Source organism: Ochotona princeps, chromosome 16 (assembly GCF_030435755.1).
Source record: "Ochotona princeps isolate mOchPri1 chromosome 16, mOchPri1.hap1, whole genome shotgun sequence".
NCBI lineage: Eukaryota > Metazoa > Chordata > Mammalia > Lagomorpha > Ochotonidae > Ochotona > Ochotona princeps.
This window is the reverse complement of record NC_080847.1, coordinates 55,091,561-55,115,017: the sequence shown is the minus strand read 5'-3', so window position 1 is coordinate 55,115,017 and position 23,457 is coordinate 55,091,561. Positions and strand designations below refer to the sequence as shown.

Sequence of the window (23,457 nt, the reverse complement as noted above, 5' to 3'; positions counted from 1 at the left end):
AAAGGCGGCTTGGGCCCGGCTGCACGTTCACCCTCAAGCTGACAGCAACTATAAACTTTTCTCGAACTGTCGGTGTCCGCAAGAACAAATACCACGGGCGGGGAGGAACCGAGTGGACACTTAATAATGCTTACCTCTTAGAAAAAAAAATAGGAACGTTGTATTGTTTAAAGGCCGAAGAAAACTGACTTCCCCCTACACGCACTCCTCACGCCACACACTCAGTCCCAACTGTATAAGGCCCATGAAGAAGCTAAAACCTGCTCATCGCCCCGCCCGTGAAGCCCAGGCATTAAGCCTTGGGTCCTTGGCATGTCCATTCTTTCTGGAAGCAGCGGTGCTGGGGGTGGGGTGGTGGCTGGGAGGACCTGGGTGAGAACAGCAGGTTCCCACACAACTCTCAGGGAATGTTAGGGCCTCAGCTTTGCCTCCAGGCACTGGAATACCAGCCCTCCCTGTTTTGTCCCACTGCGTCATCTTTTTTATTTTTTTAAAGATTTATTTATGTTTATTGCAAACGCAGTTATGCAGAGAGGAGGTGAGAGGAAGATCTGTGCCTTGGTTCATTCAACAGGTGGCCACAACAGCCAGAGCTGCACCAATCTGAAGCCAGAAGCCAAGAGTCTCTTCCAGGTCTCGCAGAGTCCCAAGGTTTGGGTCGTTCTCAACTGTGCTTTCCCAGGCCACGAGCAGGGAGTTGTCTGGGAAGCGGGGCCACCGGGATTCGAACTGGTGTGTGGATCAGCTCAGCTCCAGCCATTATGGTCGCCTGGAGAGTGACTCATTGGACAGAAGATCTTCCTCTCTGTGTCTCCTCTCTGTATATCTGACTTTGTAATAAAAATAAATAAATCTTTAAAAAAAGAGTAAATCTTTTTAAAAAAAATGCTTTTAATTACAGTGACACAGAAGGAAGGCAGCTGTCCTAGGTTAAAGGAAATATATATGTGAATAGGTGTGTAGTCTTTGGCTACAAAGACATAGTGAAAAATTTCTTTTGAGAGAACTGAGAACTTTTTTTTAAGATTTATTTTTATCACAAAATTAGATATACAGAGAGGAGGAGAGACAGGGAGGAAGATCTTCCGTCCAATGATTCACTCCCCAAGTGAGCACAATGGCCGATCCGAAGCCGGGAATCAGGAACCTCTTCCGGGTCTCCCACGCGGGTGCAAGGTTCCAAAGCTTTGGACTGTCCTCAACTGCTTTCCCAGGCCACAAGCAGGGAGCTGGATGGGAAGTGGAGCTGCCGGGATTAGAACCGGCGCCCATATGGGATCCCGGCGTATTCAAGGCGAGGACTTTACCCACTAGGCCATGCCGCCAGGCCCAATTATAAGTTTCTTTAAGGCTTATTTTTATTTGAAAAATTTACACAGAGGAGACAGAAAATCTTACATCTACTGGTTTACATTCCAGATGGCCACAAAAACCACAGCTGAGCTGATCCAAAGCCAAGAGCCAGGAGCTTCTTCCAGATCTCCCAGGCAACTGCAGGGTCCCAATGCTTTGGGTCATCTTCTGCTGCTTTTCCAAGCCACAGACAGGAAGCTGGCTGAGAAGTGGAGCAGTGAGGACATAAACTGCTACCTCTGTGGGATGAGGATAAGCCAGTTGGTCCATGGTGCTGCCCCTGTGGTTTGAGCTTTGTTTGTTTAATATAGCCCAGGGGATTGTGCTGTGGCAAGGCTAGTAAAGCCACCATTGGGAATGCAAACATTTCATATTCTCGTCCTAGCTGCTCCACTTCCCATCTTGTTCCCTGCTAATGGCCTCAGAAAGCAGCAGAACATAGCCCAGGTGCTTGGGGGTGTGCCTGCATCCACACGAGAGACCCAGAAGCAGCTCCGTCTCCGGGCTCAGGCACAGCCCAGTGCTGATCATTACAGAGGGGAAGATCTTTGTGTCTCCCTCTCTCTCTAACTCACAATAGATGAATCTTTAAAACTTAGTTTACTTGCTAGACCACGGCCTATATGACCTCAGTCTCTATGAACCCAGGTTTCAGCCCCAGCCCGCCCGGCTCGTCTGTGTCAGGACAGGCCAGCAGAAGTGGACAAACTAACGGCTCTATTTCTGGGGTTCACTCCCGGAATGGTTGCCAAAGCCACGGGTACAGGGTACAGGGTACAGGGTCAGGGCTGACGCCTGGAGGTGCGGATTCAATCAAGTACTCCTGGACTCACCTCTCACTGCATTCACTCCAGAAGACTTGCATGAGGTGACCTTCTAAAGGACAACCTTTGAGGAGTCTGCAGATGCAGAGGATGGTTAGCTGACAGGACATAGCAGAACAAGATGAAGTATAAATGCAAGTGTAAAGTCCCAGGGTTGTGTAACACAGTGGTTCAAACGCCAATTCAGGGCCCAGCGGCGTGGCATAGGGGCTGAAGTCCTCGCCTTGCAAGCACCAGAATCCCACATAAGTGCCACTTCTACTCCCGGCAGCGCCACCTCCCATCCAGCTCCCTGTTTGTGGCCTGGGAAAGTGGTCGAGGACGGCCCAAAGCCTTGGGACCCTGCACCCACACAGGAGACCCAGAAGAGCTCCTGGCTGCCGGCTTTGGATTGACACAGCACTGGCCAGTGTAGTCACTTGGGGAATGAATCATCAGAAGGAAGATATTTCTCTTGTCTCTCCTCCTTTTTCTATATATCTGACGTTGCAATAAAAATCAATCTTAAAAGAAAAAAAAAAAAGCCAACTGCTCTGCTTCTGATCCAGCTCCCAGCCAGCGTGCCAGGGAAGGCAGTGGAAGATGGCCTGAGCGCTTGGGCCTCACGGAGGAAGCCCAGTTGGAGTTCTAGCTCCAGCTTCTACTTGGCCCAGCCCAGGCTGCTGTGGCCATTTAGGGAGTGCACTGGCAGATGAAAGATCTGGTTCGGTTTCTTCCTGTCTCTTTGTGATTTAGCCTTTCAAAAGCTTGTTTTTACAAAATAAAAACAAAAACAAAAAACCCTATCGGACTGAATTTGCTAAGTTAATGACAGGCATGGAAGATGAAAAAAACAAAAGGGAATAAATATGAAATCTGAAAGTGAAAGACTGGGAACACAGAAGTATCTCATTAGATAAAAAGGATGAGATAAAAAGCATTTAAAGGGGGCCCAGCATGGTGGCCTAGCAGCTGAAGTGCTGGTTCTAATCCTGAACGCACCAGGATCCTATACGGGCACCTGTTCTAATCCTGGCAGCTCTACTTCCCATCCAGCTCCCTGCTTGTGGCCTGGGAAAGTAGTTGAGGCCGGTCCAAAGCCTTGGGACCCTGTACCCGCGTGGGAGACCTGGAAAAGGATCTGGAACCCTGGCTTTGGATAGCTGCAGCACCAGCTGTTGCATTCACTTGGGGAGTGACTCATCAGAAGGAAGATCTTATCTGTCTCTCCTCCTCTCTGTGTATCTGACTTTGTTATATATATAAAAAAAGGGTAAGCCAATATTATCAAAAAATATCAGAAATAAATCCAAGGATAGTTGCAGTAATGAAAAACTCCTTGAAATGCAGGAAGAAATATTTTACTTTTTCCTTTTTGCTAGTACTTGTTTTTCTGTAAGTTTGGAGACCTGGGCTGTGATTAAGTTCCTGGCACCTGGCAGAGCACTGGCTGTTCCAGGCATTTGGGTGAATGAATCAGTGAATGGAAAATTAGGTATTTTGCCCTCCCCCTCTTCCTTTCAAACACAAATAAATCTGGGAGAAAAAAAGCCTATATAGCAATGAATCTCACTATGCCAATACAGGATTAGTCAAATCGCTACATGTTATAAACATTTAAAAGTTCAAGTGGATTTATACTTTGTGGTGCAAAAAGACACTATGAAAATATTAGCTCAGTCATCATACTGCCAACATTACCCACTTGCCTTGTTATATTGCTTTCAGTTTAAGGAAAAACACTTGGAAAAGTATATTTCCATATTCTACAACTTTCCCATGTATATTTTTTTCATTGCAAAAAATGTCTTTTTTTTTTTTTTTTTTTAATCTGAACCAAGAAAGGAATTTCTTCCCCTCTTCTAACAAAAACAACCATCTCCTTTGGGAGTTACTAGGCAACGCTCCGCGGACCAAACCATCCTCGAGGGACAAGGGGGGAAATGACATCTTTCTCAGTTTTGCCTTAAGGAGGCTGCCGGGATAGTGACCCACGTCCATCTTTGAGCGGGACAAAGCTGTTTACAACTTCAGGACGGAAACCAGGGCGAATGTGGTTGCTAGGCAACTCCTGGCCCTCCCGCCATCTTTGAGTGGGGCACATTGTTTACCATTCCTAGATTTAAATCTGCACGGAATGCGGTTGCTAGGCAACGCCTTGGGATCGTTGCTGTCTTTGGTAGAGGCTTAATTTTTTTTTTTTCAATTTGAGAGACTGTATCTCCGAACAGCCTTGGCACTGCGCTCGTCTAAAAGGCAGCCTCTTAAAATAAATGTCAAAACTTCGTCGGGGAAACACTACAAAGCTTTGTAAATAACCAGCGGCCATTTTTATTAGGGGTACCATGACTTCCGGTCGGGGCGGAAGAGAAGCTCTTAGGAGTTTGCCGAGGATGCCGGATGAGTAGGGATTGAGGTTCCGATTTGGATGGAGGCGGCGGGAGTTGAATCCTCCTCCAGGCAGCTTCTGTTTTCGTTCTCTGGCGACTCGAGGCAGCTGACCGGTTCAGCAGTTACCGAGGGAGCGTGACCGCCCGGGAGGGCAGCACATCCTGGGACCTGGCCGCTGTTCCGCATGGGGGAGGATGGGTCTGGGGGCGCCTTGCACCTGCTGTGCCTGGCGGCCAACAGCGGAGTTCCGCTGTTCTGCAGGAGCAGCCGCGGCGGCGCCCCGACCCGCCAGCAGGTGGGACATAGTTCTAAGTGGGGAGTGGGGTCTGCCCCGGGACTGTGAGGTGCTCCTGGGAACTGGGCAAGAGTGGGGGTTCAGTTGACATCAGAGCTCCCACAGAGGACCTGGGAGGAGCAGCACACCTGGGCTCCAAAGAAAAGGGATGAGGGGGTCGCCCCACCACCTCACCTGATGTCCCCCGACTTCTCTTCAGCTCCCGTTCTCCGTCATCGGCTCCCTCAATGGGGTCCACATGTTCGGGCAAAACCTGGACGTGCAGCTGAGCTCGGCAAGGACCCACGACACCACGGTGGTGTGGAGAAGTTTCCATGGCAGGTGTGGGGCTGCAGCTGGCGGCAGCAGGGTTGGGACCAGGGCAGTGGTGGCCCCTGTAGCTGACGGCCCTGGAGGTCCGGGTTTTCTGGATGGGAGTGGCAGGAGGCTGCAGCTGGCCTGCTGGGCCCCGAGGTCGTCTGGCCAGCGTCTGGCCCCAGTCTTGCCCCTCTCCCCTCGCTCTGTACAGCATCACTCTCATTGTCCTGTCTTCTGAGGAGGGCGTCTCGGAGCTGAGGCTGGGACGGCTGCTCCAGGCTGTGTTTGGGGCCATGGTGAGAGCTGTCCCAGCCCTGTGTCTCCCCAGCCTGGAATCTCTGCCTGTGCCCGGCCCCTCTTCCTGCTGTACCCTGAGACCCAGCCTCAGTCCATCCTCTCCTTGGTGTGGTCCCTCTAGGTCCTTTTGGTGGGACTTGAAGAACTGACCAATATCCGCAACGTGGAGAGACTGAAGAAGGAGCTGAGGGTGAGGCTGCTGGACGAGGGGACGAGGTATTGGGTGCCCTGATGAAAGCTGGGGTGCCAGGGCTTAGCAGGCCTCATGTCCATGGGCTGCTAGGCGACATGGTCATTTCACTGCAGCATCATGCATGGGGTGGCAGAGTGTAATGTGGTAGCATCTGGGTTCCCTTTAGGTTTCTGCCCTCTCCCTCTGCCAGGCCAGCTACTGCCTCATCGACAGCTTTCTAGGTGACCCGGAACTCATCGGGGACCTGACCCAGTGTGTGGACTGTGTGATTCCTCCAGAGGGGTCCCTCTTGCAGGTACTGTGGGGCTTGGGAGCCTGTCCCTATGGCTGTGGCTGGACTCCCTTGTGGCCCTGGACTGCTGTCCCCACCCGTGTCCAGCTTCTCATCTGCCCATGACCCTGAGGAGTCTGTCTACACCCAGGGCTTACCCCACCCCAGCTCCATCAAGGCAAACTCAGCTCCTCCACCTGGTGCTGGCTAATGGAAAAAAATCCACAACCCAGCACTACCCTGCTGCCTGCCAGCTCCCAGCCTGGGCACAGACTCTCCCACTGCCCTAGAAACAGCCTTTGTGAACAGCCAAGCCCAGTTCTGTGTGTTCCTGCAGATGGCCTGACCGGTTTCAGCACACTGTGGAGGGTGCCCACTTGGCGACCGGCAGGTCTCAGCAGAAACCGTGACTTGCTGCATACCCAGGGGCCCAGTCAGGTCCGAGCTGCTCCTGTCTCCCCCACCCAGGAAGCCCTCTCTGGGTTTGCTGAGGCCACAGACACAGCCTTCGTCAGTCTGGTGGTGTCGGGCCGGGTGGTGGCGGCCACAGAGGGCTGGTGGCGGCTGGGGATGCCTGAGGCCGTGCTACTGCCCTGGATGGTGGGGTCCCTGCCGCCGCAGGCCACTCGTGACTACCCAGTGTACCTGCCGCATGGGAGCCCCACGGTGAGTCGAGGGTGGTGTCCAAGGAGGGCGGCCTTTGCCCCAGGATGCGGTAGAGATGTCCCCTGCGCTCTGCCTCAGGTCCCACACCGGCTATTGACCCTGACCCTGCTGCCAGGCTTGCAGCTGTGTCTGCTCTGCGGGCCGCGGCCACCTCTCAGCCAGCTGGACCCACAGGTGAAGCCAGGCCCGGGCCTGCTCCCATCTCCCTTACAGCAATCACGCACCTCCTCCATCCCCTCTTCACCTGCTCCTGCACCCTGCAGATGCTGGAGCGCTGGTGGCAGCCCCTGCTTGACTCACTGCGCGCCTGCCTGCCGCTGGGACCCCGAGCGCTGCCCGAGGGCTTCCCCTTGCACACGGACATCCTCGGGTAGGGCTTGGTGGGGCAGGGGATGTGGGCCCTTATCACTTTGATGCTGGGTGACACTCCTTGGCCCACAGGCTGCTGCTGCTGCACCTGGAACTTAAGCGTTGCCTCTTCACCGTGGAGCCCTGGGCGGATAGAGGTACCTGTGCTGGGGCTGGGAGGGCGCAGGGTGCAGGGCGGTATGGGCAGCTGGCCAGCCGGTGAGCAACAAAGAGCCTTCCCCTCCTCTAGAACCTTCCCCTGAGCAGCGCCGGCGCCTCCTTCGCAACTTTTATGCGCTGGTGACAGCCACACACTTCCCCCCAGGTCAGTGCCAGCCCAAGGGGCAGGAGGCGGGAACATGGGGGGATGGTTGGTGGCACTGGAAGGAGGGGTCTGCTGGACTGCATGTAGACCCTCCTGGGCAGCCCTGGGGTAGCCGTGAAAGAGCTGCCTGCAAGGCCCAGTGTGTCCTGGGCAGCCCCTCAGGCCTGCCCTGTCCCCTCCCCAGAGCTGGGGACCCTGGAGAAGGCGGACGATACAGCCTACCATGCCCAGCTGCCCCGAGCCTGCTACCTGGTGCTGGGGTGTGAGGAGCCGGGTGCGGGGTGGCGGCTGGTGGCCCTACAGCTGGGGCCACGGCGACTGCTGCTGCTGCTGTCCCCTCAGAGCCCCACCCACGGGCTGCGTGACCTGGCCAGCCGCACCCTGCAGGCCCTCACACCCCTGCTCTGAGGGACCGTCCTGGCCGTGGGTGGCGCACACAGTTGAGCAGCCATTAGCTCTCTCTCGGTTTATTCGCTCACAATAATACACGGCCCCTGGATGGGGAGGGGAGGGAAGGGCCACAACAGGGTGGGGTGGGAGGGGAGGAGGCGCCCACTTCCCTGGGCCCTCTCCCCTCTGTGCTTGGGGGGAAAGGGAGAGAGGGGGCTCCCCCTGACCCCCCAGAATGTAAACAGCAGCAGATGAACAAAAATAAAAGTACAAAAGGCCGGAGGAGGGCCGTCCCGGGCATCCCCCTTCCCTGGGGTCTTCCCTGTCACCAGAGGAGGTCCCCTCACTGCCCCCACCCCCACAGCCCCTCAGTCCCAGGGCTTCCAGGTGCCAGCCACATCCCCAGGGGGCAGGGTCCAGGGCTCAGAACTGCTGCGCCAACAGCTCGCACAGGTGACGGGACACGGGCTCCTTGCTGGTGCGCAGAGTCAGGCGGTACATCTGGGAAGGAGCATGGAGGGAGGATTCAGGGTGGGAGAGCCCAGGGGGAGGCGCAGGGGAAGGCTCATGGGGTCAGGAGGCACCCCTGGGCAGGGCAACAGAGAGCGAGGACAGCAATGATGGCCAGTGGATGGAATTGGGGGAGGACACGACCACAGAGCTGTGGGAGAGTCAAGGAAGGGGGGATGATGGGGGCCCAGGTGCACCTCAGAACCTCACCTGCGCTTGCGCATTGGGCTCCAGCCTGAGCAGACAGCCCACCTGCAGGGCTTTAGTCTGGATGATTCCAGCCCCCACGAAGTTCTCGGGGTTGGGGTCCACATTGTCCAGGAGGGCAGAGCCGAAGCCAAGAAGCTGGGAGGGGTGGGACCATCAGAGAGGGCAGTGACGCAGCCCCTCACTTCACACACACGCACGCGTCCCAGATGCCCAGGCTCACCTTGGCCTTTGTGACCTCGGCATCCATGGGGTGGTTGGCTTTGAAAATCTTCTGAGCCTCCTGTAAAGGCCTGTGAGGCGGCAAAGCTGACGTCAGTGCAGGCCCCGCCTGCCGGCTCCATGCCCCGCCCCGGCCCCGCCCCCAACCCACTGGCTCAGCTGCTTCCAGCGCTGGAAGAAGTCCTGGGCGGCCATCTCTGTGGGCTGGAAGAACTTGTTGATGGTCACCGGCAGTTTCAGGGTGAGGGACTGGGGGGCACCCCCGTACCTGGCAATGTGGGAAAAACCACCCAGTCAGGCCCCACCCCTTTCCCAGAGGCTCCTCCCACAGGAAGCCCCGCTCTCAACTCACCGAAAGCGCACAGATAACAATGGGGGCGTCAGGAAGTCCCGCAGACACTCAATGTTGAGCACCTGCTGCACCTGCGCCCCACCGTCCACCTGTGCTGCCACACGCTTGGTCTGAACGGCCAGCTGTGGCCACCAAGGTCAAGGACTACAGCGACACAGAAGACAGGCTTGGAGGTCTAGCCATGAGCCATGGGGTCCCTGGGGACCCCAACTTTGAGCTACCTTGGCGGGGCCCCTCTGTGCAAGCCTGGGTACAGCCTACAGAGCACAGAGACCTTAGACCCACCCCGCTGCAGCCAGGACCAGTCCCTGTTTGGGCAAGGCCTGTGGCACCTGCCTCCGCACTCATCCTGTCACCTCTTCACCCCCACCAGGGCTCAACCACAGGGGACGCACCCCTACGTCCACCAGCCCTGTGAGGAGGGGATAGATAGCAAGGCTCAGGGGGTCAGCACCTGGTTCCCACAGTGAGGGGATGGTGGGTGGCATGGGAGGCCCGCCGAGGGCCTGATGGGGATGGACAGGTCCAGAGAGCAGCTGAGGGCCTGGAAGGGACGCCTGCACTTGTCACATCCTCCATCTCACAGACAGGCACTAAATTTCAGAATGTCAGAGGAGTGCCTGTGTGCTTGGGGTTCCAGGGATGGCTGGTGGGGCAAGGCCAGCTGGCAGCGGGAGAAGGGCCAGCCGAAAGGATATGAGTCTGCAGGTCTCCCGGGTGGACAACGGTGGGCGAGAAGTTCTGGAACTGCACAGAGGTCTTGTTGCCGTAGAAGAGGTACATGCGGCCTGTGATGGGTAGGGCACAGGCCTCCATCCAGGGTCCTCTAGCGCCGCCTCCACTCTCCCTCCCCACCCCACCCCAGTCCCGGCCCCCCTCCACGCACCCAGGTTCTGCCGGAACTCAGACTTGACTCCGATCTGCAGCAGCTGGTTCTCAAACAGGACCCCATTGTTCTTGCACACGAACCTGGGTGGGGTGGTAGGTGCTCAGGATGCCAGGGACCCCGCACCCGCCACCCGCCCTGGCCCCCAGGCCTGGTCCTCCAGACACAGACACTCACTTGTTCAGCAGCTCATCGGCTTCTGGGATAGGAGGCCCGATGTCCTCGGGGCCTGGGCTGGAGGGGGAGGTAGGGCAAGGTGTGAGGGGGAGGGGGCTTGAGAAATCCAACAAGCCCTGAAAGGACAGAACCCCAGAATCCACTCACCCAGACCCCAAGAACCCCAGCCCTGGCATCAAACCAGCAGTTGTCTCTGTTGGGAATGTGATACCAGCAGGTGCCCCTAATGGAAGATCCTAAACCCTGCCTTCCTCCAAGTCTGCCTCTGCCACATATCCAGAACCCCTTAATGGGAGCCCCAGCCTCCTCACCCTCCCTGGGGATGCCAGCCTCTGCCCCCCACCCCCAGAGGCCTCCCCTTACTCAGCAACTGGAGCTGGGTCAGCCAGCAGAGCCATGGGGCTCTCAGGGGCGGGCGGCTCCAGCTCGCTGGGCCATCCAATCCCAGAGCAGACAGAGAAGACAGGTGTGGCAGGCAGCCAATCCCAGAGAGGCAGCAGGGACCAGACAGAGAGACAGAGACAGAGGAGGAGGAAGGAGAAAAGAAGAGCAGGCTGAGAAAGGCGGAGGAGGGCAGGGGCGGGGGGAGGACTCCCAGGAGGCCCGTGCCTGGTACCTGAGGAAGGCCTCCTCGGGGGTGGGCCCAAGGCTGGGCTGGGCGGCGGGGCCATCGGAGAACACATCCACCAGGAGGTTCCCTGTCCCTGCAGGGGCTGTGGCTGCCGCCGGGGGAGGGGCTGCCCGCAGCCCCAGGAGGTCAGCAGAGGGCGAGGGTGTGGACTGCAGCAAACACGGGTGGAGGTCAAGAAAGGTGTGCCCCCTTGTCCCCTGCCCCAACACAGGCCATACCCACAGGACTCACCACGGTGCTGGGAGTGGGCTCCACGCCCCCGTTGATGTCGTTGCTGCTGGGGTCCCTCCGGCCATCATCCAGGGCGCTGCCGGCTCCGGGACCCTTCTTGCGCTTCAGCTTGGCCAGGATGGAAGATTCGCGCTCTGGAAACGGCGGCATCTCCTCCAGCACCGTGGCCTGAGGGGCAGGGGTGGAGTGGGCAGTCAGGGGCAGGCAGCGGGTCCCGGGAGGCTGGGCCAGTGGGCAGGTGGATGGGGAGTGGGGCTCTGACCAGGACGTCGGTGCTGGCCACAGAGCTGAGGGTGAGGTACTCGACGGCGCGCTGTTGCAGCTCCACGTCGGCATTGCGCAGCTGGGCGCCGGCCCGCAGCACGCCCTGAATGGTGGCCTTGGTCTCAGGGAAGAGGTTGATGAACTTGATGTAGGTGGACAGCAGCAGGGCCCGCGTGGCCACGCTGCACAGGTGGAACTTGGAGTGCAGCAGGGAGAACTGCACAGGGGGGCTGCAGGCAGGTGGGGGGTGGTCAGCACGGGCAGGGTTCAGGGACCTCTCAGAACACACCCCGCCACGACCCAGAGGCACCCTGCCAGAACGGAAACCTTCCCGGGGCCACAGGGCAAGCTGAGGGGCCGGAATGCTCAGTCCCAGGTTCCTACTCCGACACACGGTGGGGTTGAGACCAGAGGATTTTTGGGAATTCCTGATACTCTTGGGGGTTTCCCCAAGCTCTACACCCCTTGGAACAGTGGGAGCCCCCCGCCAGAGGCTCCCTCACCTAGAGCGGGGGTCTCCGGCAATCAAGTTCCCAAACTCCCCAAGGATGTAGCCACCGACCTTCACCATGTTCTCGTGACAGGCTGGGGCCTGGAGCGCCTGGAAACGGGCATGCAGAGGGGTTGGGACAGGGCCAGAAACAAGAAGGCGCGAGTTAGGCAGGGGCCACTCAGGTGGAACCCTCACAGCTCTGAAGTCCATGGGAGTGTGGCTGGGGAGACTGAGGCATGAGGGGATGGACATGGGGGCAGCTGGAACTGCCACCAGCGCCCTGTGGGCGAGGCAGCCATGGCCTGGGCCCCCTGCCGCTGGGGAGGGAGCAGCACTGCGCACAGTCACAGCCATGCAGGAGGAAGGCAGGCGGATGGCCCCAGCGCCGGTGCCCCATCCTGGGCTCAGGGTGAGGAACACTGACCTCAAAGACAGTTTTGGCAGCATAGCCCTGGACGTCGTCGCGGTTGGTGACAATCTGCAGCACACGGTACCACACCTCTTCACTCACGTAGTCGCCCGCAATGCGGATGAGATTGAGGATGGTGTCCACGTACCAGCTGTAGTCCACTGCGTACTTCTCTGCTAGGATGGCCACCTTCAGCACCTGTGGCAGGGTGCGACCACACAGCAGCAATCAGCATTCAGACTCCGGGACTGTCACAACACTGTCCCCAGCTGGAGGCCTGGAAAACAGCCCAGCCCCTCCTCCCTCACACCCAGGGGTCCAGCCCAGACCCTGCTCCCTCACACCCAGGGGTCCAGCCCAGACCCTCCTCCCTCACACCCAGGGGTCCAGCCCAGACCCTCCTCCCTCACACCCAGGGCTCCAGACCCTCCTCCCTCACACCCAGGGGTCCAGACCCTCCTCCCTCACACCCAGGGGTCCAGCCCAGACCCACCTCCCTCACACCCAGGGGTCCAGCCCAGACCCACCTCCCTCACACCTAGGGGTCCAGACCCTCCTCCCTCACACCCAGGGCTCCAGCCCAGACCCTCCTCCCTCACACCCAGGGGTCCAGCCCAGACCCACCTCCCTCACACCTAGGGGTCCAGACCCTCCTCCCTCACACCCAGGGCTCCAGCCCAGACCCTCCTCCCTCACACCCAGGGGTCCAGCCCAGACCCTCCTCCCTCACACCCAGGGGTCCAGACCCTCCTCCCTCACACCCAGGGGTGCAGCCCAGACCCTCCTCCCTCACACCCAAGGGTTCAGCCCAGACCCTCCCTCACACCCAGGGGTCCAGCCACTCCTCCCTCAGCCCAGGTCTCTGTCCCCACACTCACAATTTCCTCGCGGATGGCATAGTCAGCTGTCTCAAGGTACCGCAGCATCTCAGACACAATTTGCTTGGCATTGCTCCGGTCGCACATGGCGTAGAGGAGATCGGCTGCCCGTTGCCGTACACTCACGTCCCGCTCCGTCTAAAGGGGAACAGGACAGCAGGCTGGGGCTGGCTGCTTGGCTGCCTGCACTCCCAGGGGCAGGGGTGGGCGGGGCCTGGAAGAGGCCTGTGCAGCCGCACCTTGAGGGCGTTGATGACGGTCTCGATGTGCGTCTTGACAGCCTCGTGGGAGAACTCGGAGCTGGCCAGCGTGCACATGCTCTCCAGTGCCAGGTAGCGCAGGTTCGTCTCCCGGTGCTGCAGGAACTGGCCCAGCTGGTTGCAGGCCCGGACCAGGAGGTTGGGCTCGCTGCCAGTGCCAAGAGAGAAATGCAGATGGATGTGAGGGGGCAGCGGACTCAAGACTTCGCTGCTGGGGTCCCTAAACCATCATCCAGGGCGCTGCCGGGCCCTTGAGGTGCGTGTGTGTGTGTCGGGGGCAAGGTTCCCACCGCACCTGTCATAGTGGATGATGAGGCTGATGGTCTCGAAGAGGATGGCGTTCTTGGCGTTGGAGTGCTGCACCTTCTTGGACTTGGGCGGCTCCTGCGCCTTGTTGAGCACTGTCTCCAGACACTCCACCAGCCGCCCCTTCACGGCCGCATCCTCTGAGGAGAGGGGGGGTGTGCCCGGCCTTGAGCTGCTGGCCCTGGGGCCAGCCGGCCCACCTACACGGCAGCCTTGCCGCGGCTACACAGGAGCCCAGCAGGCCCCAGGCCGGGCATGGCACGGCGAGAAGGCACCGCTGAGATCCAGGACCTGTCTCCACCCCCAGACCCAGGGTTGCCCCTTGGCAGGAGGGCTATCTCCCCTTCTGCATGGCAGCTCTGCCCTCGCCCCACGGAAGGTTTCTGAACATGGTGCTGTGGCATAGCACCTTAATCTGCTGTCTGGGATGCCAGGATCTCCTATAGGTGCCAGAGTCCCAGCTGCTCCACTTGCCATCCAGCCCCCTACTTATGCCCCAGGAAAGCAGCAGAAGATGGCCTAAGTCTCTGGGCCCCTGTACCCACGTAGAAGACCCGCATGAAGCTCCTGGCTTCGACCTGTCCTCGCCCTAGCTGTTGTGGCCAACTGGGGATGGAAGATCAACTGGGGATGGCCAACAATGGATGGAAGATCTCTGCTACCTCCCCATAACTATGTAACTCTACTTTTCAAACATTATTATTTTATTGGAAAGGCAGATATACAGAGAGGAGCAGAGACAGAGAGGAAGATCTTCCATCCAAAGGTTCACTCCCCAAGTGACCGCAATGGCCAGTGCTGCGCCAATCTGAAGCCAGCAGCCAGGAGCTCTTCTGGGTCTCCCACGTGAGTGCAGGGTCCCAAGGCTTTGGGCCATCCTTGACTGCTTTCCCAGGTCACAAGCAGGGAGCTGGATGGGAAACAGGGCTGCCGGGATTAGAACTGGCGACCATACGGGATCCCAGCATGTGCAAGGCAAGGACTTTAACCACTACGCTATTGTGCTAGTCCCCTTTTCAAGTATTTTTTAAAATTCTATAGGCCCAGGTAGCTGTAAAATATACATATATAAATATGTATTGTGCTCACTCTGGCAGCACATATACTAACCAAAAAAAGTAAGTAAGAACAGGGCCAAAGCAGTGGCTTAGCAAACTAATCTTTGCCTGCATGTGGGTACCAGTTCAAGTCCAGGCTGCTCTACTTCCCATCCAGCTCCCTGCTAATGGCCTGGGAAAGTAGTTGAGGACGGCCCAAGGCCTTGGGCTCCCGCACACACATAGAAAATACAGAAGAAGCTCCTGGCTCCCAACTTTTGACAGGCCCAGCTCTGCCGTTTGCAGCCACTTGGAGAGTTAACCAGCAGATGGAAGATCTCTTTTTTCTTTGTAACTCAAGTAAAAAATAAACCTTGGGAAAAAAACAAAAAAGGTTGAGCTGCTACAAACGCATGTGCCCCCAGTTTCTGAGAAATCACTTGCAGCATTGACCACCTCAAGATAACACGTGGTATCTAGAATTTACACTTAAATACTCAAGGAGGGCCTGGCATGACAGCCTAGTATCTGAAGTCCTATCCTTGCAGTGCCAGGATCCCGCATGGGCGCCGGTTCGTGTCCTGGCAGCCCTGCTTCCCATCCAGCTCCCTGCCTGTGGCCTGGGAAGACAGTTTAGGACAGCACAAGGCCTTGGGACCCTGAACCCACGTGGGAGACCCGGAAGAGGCTCCCGGCCTTGGATCGACTCAGTTCTTTTTTTTTTTTAAAGATTTATTATTTTTTTTTTATTTCAAAGTCAGATATACAGAGAGGAGGAGAGACAGAAAGGAAGATCCTCCATCCGATGATCCACTCCCCAAGTGAGCCGCAACGGCCGGTGCTGCGCCGATCTGAAGCCGGGAACCAGGAATCGCCTCCAGGTCTCCCAGGCAGGTGCAGGGTCCCAAAGTATTGGGCCGTCCTCGACTGCTTTCCCAGGCCACAAGCAGGGAGCTGGATGGGAAACAGGGCTGCCGGGATTAGAACTGGCGCCCATATGGGATCCCAGCGCATTCAAGGCGAGGACTTTAGCTGCTAGGCCACGGCACCGGGCCCAGGATCGGCTCAGTTCTAGCTATTGTGGTCACTTGGGGAGTAAATCATCAGACAGAAGATATGCCTCTTTATCTCTCCTCCCCTCTGTATATCCCACTTTGCAATTAAAAAAAAAAAGAAGAGGAAAAAATACGTCATGAGCATCTGTGGCCAATGGGAAGTGCGGGCCTCAGACTTAGTGTCCTTTTCTACTGAAAAAATTGAAGGTTTTTAGCAATGGCAGGGCGCAGCCCACCATCTTAGCTGCACAGCCACCCCGTGACCCCCACGTCCTGGGGTCACCACAGGCGATGGCAGCCGGGAAGCCCTGAGCAGCAGACAGAGGCCTGCTGGCCAGTCTGCTGCAGGGCCACTGCGGCACCTGTCACAGGCACCACGGCTGGGACGGGCCTTCAGCGTCAGCTCCATGTGCGCTCACTTGCACCCTGTACAGAGCACACCCTGACAGAGGGGCGCCCATGGCTATGTGGGGACAGGCACAAAGGTCACACGTACATACAGTCTGTCCCGCATTACACAGACATGCACACAGTGCCACACGGCAGACAGGGACTTGAATCAGTGACCGTTGAGTGTCCAGTGTGCAATGGACAGGCCCTGCCCAGCGGCTCCCATAGTGGCATGGTGGAGGCAGCAGGAGCTTGGGCAGCCCGACCTAGCAGTGGGGGTGGGGCTTCAAATGGCTTCCGGGGCCAAACCCTATCACTCAGTCCCCATCTGCGCCAGGAGCAGCGACGTCGTACCCCTCCTCCATACCCTAGTTTCCCTGCTTGCACACCACAGAGCCTAGCATGCTGTAGAGGCTCTGCACAGACAGCTGGACCCTTTCAGACACGCCCCTTCCCTCACAGGGGATCTACCCACTCACCAGGGGGCTGTCCTGGGCAAGATACCCCCTCCTAGGCTTGGGTGCCCCAGTTACAGGGCTGCAGCCTCAGCAGGGGCCCAGCTATTGGGCTCTTGGTGCTGGGCAGTGCCAACTCTGCAATCAGAACCACCTAGTCCTCTCCACGCTGTGGTGGCCCAAGGGGCTGCCTGCAGCAGCCTGGCCGACGGAAGTCCAGCTTGGCACCCCCTGAGGCAGCTGGCAGCCCGCCAGTTACCTGGAGGAGGGTAGCACTGCAGCAGCCGCAGGAGCTTCACGGAGAGCCAGGGCGCGGGCACGAAGTAGTAGGTGTAGTCCTGGAGGTCAGTGGAGGCCGAGGACACGATCTGGGGGGAAGGTGCAGGAGTGGGCAGGTGTGACCAGGTGTGTGGGCACATGCAAGGAGGTGCTGCTGGCCACGTGTGGGCATGACAGGGTATGCAGGTCCCTGAGGGAGTGCTGTCGTGTGACAAGGCGTGTGGGCACCCGAGGGGGGTGTTGTCGTGTGACGGGGCATGTGGATACCCGAGGGGGTGCTGTCATGTGACAGGGCACATGTGGGTGAGGTACTGCAGGGGGACACAGAGCATGGAGGGTTAGGGTGAGTGAGTGAGGCTGCTGCCAGCACACGAGCTGAGAGGGCCACCTGGGCAGAAGCCTGAGAACAGTTGATTGCCAAGGAGGGAAACCTGGGGTAGGGGGTGGGCAGGGGCCAGGTGGCAGGCATGGTCCTCACCAGGACAGGGCCTCCCAGAGCCCCAGGCACCTCCCTAAGCAGCTTCAAGGCCCTAGTCCCCGCAGGCTGCTTTCCTGGGGCTCCTTGGGTGGGACTGGTGGGGCAGGACTGGGAGCCCCAGACCTGACGCAAGGTGGGATAAAGCAAGACTGAGGGGTCCCTGGGGGGCCCTCTCCCCAAAAACATCTTCCCCAGGAGGTACCCTGCACCTGTGACAGCAGCACCCATCCCTTACACCCCCAGCCCAGGGAGCCACCTGCCCTCCTCGTGCCCCTTTCCCGCTTCGCCCGGAAATAGCTGAGCTGGGAGGAGGCTGTCCTTCCAGGAGAGGTACCGGAGGGCAAGGCTGGCACCGGGACAGCACGCACCCGGCTCAGACGTGACACAGCAAGTGAGACGCACGTCTTGAAGTCATCAGGGTTCTTCTTGCACAGACAGGTGATGAGGCTGACCGCAGCGGTGACCACACCCTGCAGGGTCAGACAACAGAGGCTCAGAACCCGGAGGCAGCTGGCAGAGGCCATGTCCCATTCCCGAGGGGCTGGGTCAGAGTCAGGTGCTCAACGGGATTGCTGGGCAGCTTTAGAGGCTGGAGGTGGAGCTCCTGGAACTGGTCAGGGGCCCGGGGCCTCACCATGTGCTGGTCATTGAGCAGGTGCACCACGCGGGCTGTCCACTCGCCCATGGGCACCAGGTCGGGCGAGGCCTTGTAGAGCCGCAGCAGGCACAGGGCCGCGCTCTGCTTCACACTGTCCATGCTGTCCCTGCGGGTATGCAATGCCCAATGGGGGTAGTCAGGGCTGACCTGCCCCATACAGCCCCCTGCATGCCTGCTGCTCCCACATTGGAAGGGTGGAGTTAGATGGCCCCGGATCACCCGCCAGGACCCAGTGCCTTCCTCTGCAAGTTGGGCGCCTCTCAGCGCCGCCCCCAGGCTCATCGGGCTCTCAGTGCATCATCAGGCACGTTCTGTGCCCTCCTGGGCCCCACATCAGGCAGTGACCCTCACCTAGGGCGGAAGACGTGTGTCCTGCTAAGCACACAGCCACTGTGAAGGAGGTACTAGGGTCCGTGTGGTGAAACAAAAGGGATGCGAAGGGTAGAGGGCAGGGATGGGGCTGGCGGGTCACAGGAGGCCTGTCTACTACAGTGAGCAGTGAACAGGACCCCAGGAGATGAGGTGTGCAGCTGCCTAGGGCAGCCGGGGGTCGGGGGTATGCCTTTGGAGGGAACCAAGCTGCACCTGGACCACAGCCCACAGAGGCCCGCTGCGTAAACAGCTGACACGTGTCAGCAGAGCCAGTGGGGTGGCACAGTGGTGTCCTGTCACAAAGGGTACACCTCACTCCACCTCGTTACTCCAGCACAGTGGAGGGCACGGGGCATGATGTTCCAGAAGCTGCTCCTGTGGCTCTGGGAGCAGGATGTGGTTTTGGTCTGGGGGTCACAGACACCTGTTCTGGCTCTGAGAGCGGGATGAGGTTTTGGTTTGAGGTCAGCCACTGACTCATTCAGACAAGTGGTTTCCTCCTGGGGAAACTGAGGTCCTTGTGAGGTCTGGGGGTGAAGAGATGAGAAACAGTGAGGAGGACCTGACAGACCCAGCAGGGTACGTGGAAGGTCCTCTGAGGCTCCTGAAGCTCAGAGGAGGCTGGGCGGCCCCTGGGGGCCTCAAGAGCAGCAGCTACAGGTGGGCACAGGGGTAAGCCCTTGGGAGAGGCCCCACCTCCTGGGGAAAGTTTCCACTGGTGTGTGACAGGATCAGAGCCAGCCACTCGGGGTTCTGGATCCCCCAACTCCCCAAGAACACGGCTGCCCAGGTCCCTGGGTTGAACGTGGAAACTGGCAAATCCTGCCTGCAGACCACACCAAGCAACCTCATCATTGTCGTCACCATGATGCCCATCATTTGGAGTGAAGCTGTGTTCTAATCACTTCCGCACATTGACTCGCTTAATCCCCCCCAGTCCTTAAGGTGGTGGGTATCTGACAGACAGCCAGGGGCCGTCCTTCACCACAACCAAGTGCAACCAAGTTCAAAAACCACACAGCACAGGGTCTCAAAGGACAAAAGTGGAAAGTGGAACATGGGAATGAAAATGACCTCGGGGGTGAGAGTTTGGGGGGGAATCCCATCTATATGAAATTATACCACATAATTCAAAATTCAAAATAAAAATAAATTTTAAAAAGAAAAAGGAAAAAAAGAAAACTACTAAACTTGTGTCAGGAGAAGGCGGAAGAGCCTGAGAAAAAAGTAGCTAAGCAGTGCAGGATGGTCCGTGACTTTGGGCCCTGCACCAAGGTGGGAGACCCAGAAGCTCCTGGCTCAGCCCAGCCCAGCTATGGCTGCTGTAGCCATTTGGGGAGTGAACCAGTGTGTGAAACTTCTTTCTCTCTGTATAGCTGTCTTGAAAATAAAAATAAATCTTAAGAAAAAAAAAATAAGACAATGGTCCACCTAGACAAGACATCTTGGCGTCCCAGTCTCTGCCACAGCAGGACCACAGTATGGAGAGCTGAGCCCCGGGCGTGCTCATCCTGGTCCCGACCCTGGCAGGATAATGCCCCTTAGCATCTGGGTGGCATGGGGCGGGGACACCGGGTGCCTGCCACGCTGGCCTCCTTCCAGCCCTTCCTTCCTTCACTTACCCACGATCCATCTCCCCCAGGCCCAAGCTAATGACCCGTCCCGGTCACAAGGAAGCTGTGGCACCATCTGATGCCCCCTGCTTCATCAGGGCTCCCCATTCTCCTCCCACCCCTGCCTGCCCTGCCGGGAGGGGCCACCCAGCTGGGGCTCGACTCCATCCTCCTCTCATCTTCCCTGAGCGACATCCCACAGTGGGAGGCGACCTTGCTCTTTCCTAAATCTGTGTGGCTTCAAGAGGCAGAAACAAACAGAGGCACAGCTGCCAGCTGCTGCGTCACTCTCCAAATGACCCAGCGGTCACCACTGGGCCTAGGGAAGCCAGGCTTTGATGGAAGTTCAACCCAGATCTCCCACATGGGCAGTAGGGACCCCGTTACCTGTGCCATTACCCCTTGCCTTCCAAGACTCTGGAGACAGAGGCAAACCCTGGTCCTTGGATCCAGCATGGTAACCATGGTAACAGCCAGGCAGTTGCCTGGCACAGCCTGTGGCGCCCACAGCAATCTAACCATGCACAGCAGGTGTGGCGGTCCCAGCCATGTGTGGCTACTGAGCACCTGACCCTGCCTGAGTCCATACTGAGACATGATGGTGGTGTGAGGGCTACATCAGAGGAAATAATCATACCCACTATTAAATGTTAACATTATGCATGGATCAGACTGTGCTGAAATATTAAAATCAATTGTACCTGTGACAGTTTTTCATGACTGTTTCTACTAGGAAAGAGGAAATAGAAGATATTCTAGAAAGTTCATAGAAGAAATGAAATGAAGCTACTCTATTGGTACAAAATAATATCGAGGACCTGGTGCGGTGGTGCAGCAGACTTAACTGCTGCCTGTGCTCTTCCATCCTGTTTCACTCCCCGAATGCCCACAACACGCAAGATGGGAGCAGGCTGGTGACAGAAGCCTGCTCTCCCATGTCAGTTTCAGGGACCCATGGAACTCAGTCATCATCTCCTGAATTTTGGGGTGTGTATTGGCAGGAAGCTGGACTGACTCACTGGGACTGGCATTGTAGTACAGTGGGTTAGGCCACCTTCGGCAATGCCGGTATCTTTTTTTTTTTCCCTAGAGACTTATTTATTTTTATTGCAAAGTCAGATACACAGAGAGAGGAGGATAGGCAGGGGAAGATCCTCCATCCGATGATCCACTCCCCAAATGACCGCAACAGCCAGTGCTGCACCAATCCGAAGCCAGCAGCCAGGAACTTCCTCTGGGTCTCCCACGTGGGTGCAAGAACCCAAGACCTTGGGCCGTCCTCAACTGCCTTCCCAGGCCACAGGCAGGGATCTGCATGGGAAGCAGGGCTGCTGGGATCAGAACTGGCACCGACATGGGATCCCGGCGCATTCAAGGCAAGGACTTTAGCCGCTAGGCCACGGCGCCAGGCCCAATGCTGGTATCTTATATGGCACTGGTTCAAGTCCCAGCTGGTCTGCTTCTGGCCTAGCTCCCAGCTGTTGCACCTGGCAAGCCAGCGCAGTCTTTGGGCCCCAGCAGCCATCTGGAAGACCCGGATGGATTTCTGAGCTCCTGGCGTGGTCTGGACCAGTCCAGCTGGGGAGTGAGCCAGCAGATGGAAGATCGCCCCCAAGCCCCAATCACTCTGATTTGTTATTTATCAGAAAGGCAGAGTTACAAAGAAAGAGATCTTTACTCCCCAAACGCCTCCTCAAACGGCCAGGCTGAAGCCAGGAACCAGGAACTCAATCCTGGTCTCCCGAGTGGGCGGCAGGAACCCAAAGGGTTGAGCCCCCACGTGCTGCTTTCCCAGGCATACAGCAAGGGCTGCTGGCGCCTCAGGCAGTGCTGCCACACTGCCTCACACACTGCATTTTGACGGCAGCCGCGCTCTCCCTCCCTCTGGCCCTCACGCCCTGCAGTCCGGCTGCCCATCTGCCTTCTCCACTCAGGTATCTGCTACCCAGGACACACCTGGCCTGGCCTGCTCCGCCCTCCCTCTGCTGCTTCCCCCTGCCACTCCTGCCTCGTCTCAGCTGTGCTCGTAGCACACGGCCCCCTGCTGCAGCCCAGGCACGGGCCACCACGATGGTCACAGAGGCCCTGCCCCTTCCGCAGCTTCCACCCTCGCCTCCCGCGCCACCTGAATCTGGGCACAGCCTCCTTCCCTGGTCCTGAACATTCCTGGCCATTGTCTGTTTACACAGCACCAGTAACACGTTTGTTCCCATCTCTAGCTCTACACCTCCAAGCAGCATGTGAAACCCCCTGTGTCTTACAGTATTCTCAACCTCTCTCTTTCAAATCGCCACCTCAGGGTGGGTTTGGCCTAGCACCTTGAGCTAGCACTGCAAGGTAGCGCATAGAGCAGCTCCCGTCAACACTGGCATCCCATATGGGTGCTGCTTCGCATCCTGGCTGCTCCACTTCCAATACGGCTTCCTGCTAATGGCCTAGGAAAAGCAGTCGAGGATGGCCCAAGTCTGGGGCCCTGTCACCCACGGAGGAGAACCATATGACGCTCCTGGCTGCCCAGTCATCACAACTGCAGTCCTCGTCATCCGGGCAATGAACGATGAAAGCTCTTTCTGTTTTAAATAAATAAATCCTTAAAATAAAACAAGTAAGACACCTGCAACCCACATCAGAGTGCCTGGGCTTGGCCCGGGCTCTGGCTCTGGTGGCAGGCAACAGCCGTGATGGCTCATGGCACTGGGCTCCTGTCACCCCACGGGAGACACAGACAGTGTCCAGTTTCCTGGCCAAGTCTGGTGGGGCCCAGACCCAGCTAGTGTGGGCCCTGGGGAGCAAATTAGCAAATGGCAGCATTCTCTCTCACTCTCTCCTTCTCCACCCATTTCTCTGGCCTCACTCCACTCAGTTCTACTGCCTGTTCACAATTTCTGCTTCAATTGGCTCTACCCTGCTGTCAGAACAGACGATGTGGGGCCGGCCTTGTGGCACAGAGGGCTGAGCTACTGCCTGCACAGCCGGCCTCTCTTCCTGGAGCGCCAGTTTGAGTACCAGCAGCTTCTAATTCAGCTCACTGGTGCAGGATGGCCCTGGTGCAGGATGGCCCAAATGCCTGGGCCCAGCTACCCATGCGGGCAACCCGCGTGGAATTCTGGGCTTCCAGCTTCAGCCTGAGCCAGCCCTGCCTGTTGCAGCCATTCAGAGAGTGAAGCAACAGAGGGGGAGAGCTTCCTCCCTGTTGCTCTCCCACACAAACAAGTAAAACTTCAAAATAAGAAGACCATTTTTTATTTCAATTACATTTTCCATTTGCTTTTCAAATCTGTACACACTTTCCTACTTTTATTTCTTTGATGTTTAGTGTCTTGCTGCTCATTTACCGACTTCACATTCCCTGCGAGAATCCCAACTCCCACATCATCCCACATCATTCCCAGTTCGGGTGTTTTGTTTTGTTTTCTTAATTGAAAGATTTATTTATTTGAAAGACAGAGTTACAAACAGAGGGAGAGCCTAGGGGTGGAGAAATAGAGAAAAACAGAGAGAGAGAGAGAGACAGACCAACCTAGTGTTTATCTGCAGGTTCACTACCCTAAACGGCTGCCATTATGAGGCCTGGACCGGGCTGAAGCCAGGAGCCAGGAACTTCCTCTGGGTCTCCCACACGGGTGGCAGGGGCCTGGGAATTCGGCCCACAGTCAGCTGTTTTC

General features: G+C 57.6%; 2 protein-coding genes across 5 annotated transcripts in view; one reads left to right on the top strand and one right to left on the bottom strand.

The window, feature by feature from the left end:
- The first annotated feature begins 4,512 nt into the window (after window positions 1–4,512).
- On the top strand, window positions 4,513–7,911 carry FUZ (fuzzy planar cell polarity protein). 2 transcript variants are annotated; one of them, XM_004596971.3, is made up of 11 exons: window positions 4,517–4,842; window positions 5,042–5,163; window positions 5,351–5,435; window positions 5,558–5,626; window positions 5,820–5,924; window positions 6,369–6,566; window positions 6,645–6,740; window positions 6,830–6,936; window positions 7,008–7,072; window positions 7,165–7,239; window positions 7,424–7,911. In XM_004596971.3, the coding sequence occupies exons 1-11, from the start codon at window positions 4,732–4,734 to the stop codon at window positions 7,645–7,647; spliced, it is 1,257 nt and encodes a 418-aa protein (XP_004597028.2). In that variant the 5' UTR covers window positions 4,517–4,731; the 3' UTR covers window positions 7,648–7,911. The 2 variants fall into 2 exon arrangements, with proteins under 2 accessions (XP_058531176.1, XP_004597028.2); XM_058675193.1 differs by lacking the exon at window positions 6,645–6,740 and having other exon boundaries at window positions 4,513–4,842.
- The window catches only part of AP2A1 (adaptor related protein complex 2 subunit alpha 1), a 29,257-nt gene continuing 13,496 nt past the window's right edge, over window positions 7,697–23,457 (bottom strand). The window contains exons 5-24 of one of the 3 annotated variants that reach the window (XM_058675191.1): window positions 17,784–17,913; window positions 17,518–17,619; window positions 16,652–16,760; window positions 13,445–13,595; window positions 13,129–13,297; window positions 12,890–13,027; window positions 12,027–12,209; window positions 11,613–11,710; window positions 11,108–11,339; window positions 10,846–11,013; window positions 10,600–10,763; window positions 10,347–10,412; window positions 9,984–10,040; window positions 9,807–9,889; window positions 9,608–9,708; window positions 8,921–9,042; window positions 8,720–8,836; window positions 8,570–8,639; window positions 8,350–8,484; window positions 7,697–8,130 (exon numbers count right to left, since the gene is read on the bottom strand). In XM_058675191.1, the coding sequence (XP_058531174.1) occupies window positions 8,053–8,130; window positions 8,350–8,484; window positions 8,570–8,639; window positions 8,720–8,836; window positions 8,921–9,042; window positions 9,608–9,708; window positions 9,807–9,889; window positions 9,984–10,040; window positions 10,347–10,412; window positions 10,600–10,763; window positions 10,846–11,013; window positions 11,108–11,339; window positions 11,613–11,710; window positions 12,027–12,209; window positions 12,890–13,027; window positions 13,129–13,297; window positions 13,445–13,595; window positions 16,652–16,760; window positions 17,518–17,619; window positions 17,784–17,913 (2,473 nt within the window). In that variant the 3' untranslated portion in view covers window positions 7,697–8,052. Of the gene's footprint in view, window positions 8,131–8,349; window positions 8,485–8,569; window positions 8,640–8,719; window positions 8,837–8,920; window positions 9,043–9,505; window positions 9,709–9,806; window positions 9,890–9,983; window positions 10,041–10,346; window positions 10,413–10,599; window positions 10,764–10,845; window positions 11,014–11,107; window positions 11,340–11,612; window positions 11,711–12,026; window positions 12,210–12,889; window positions 13,028–13,128; window positions 13,298–13,444; window positions 13,596–16,651; window positions 16,761–17,517; window positions 17,620–17,783; window positions 17,914–23,457 lie in introns of those variants that run through there. The other 2 variants (XM_058675192.1, XM_004596969.4) reach the window with 2 other exon arrangements.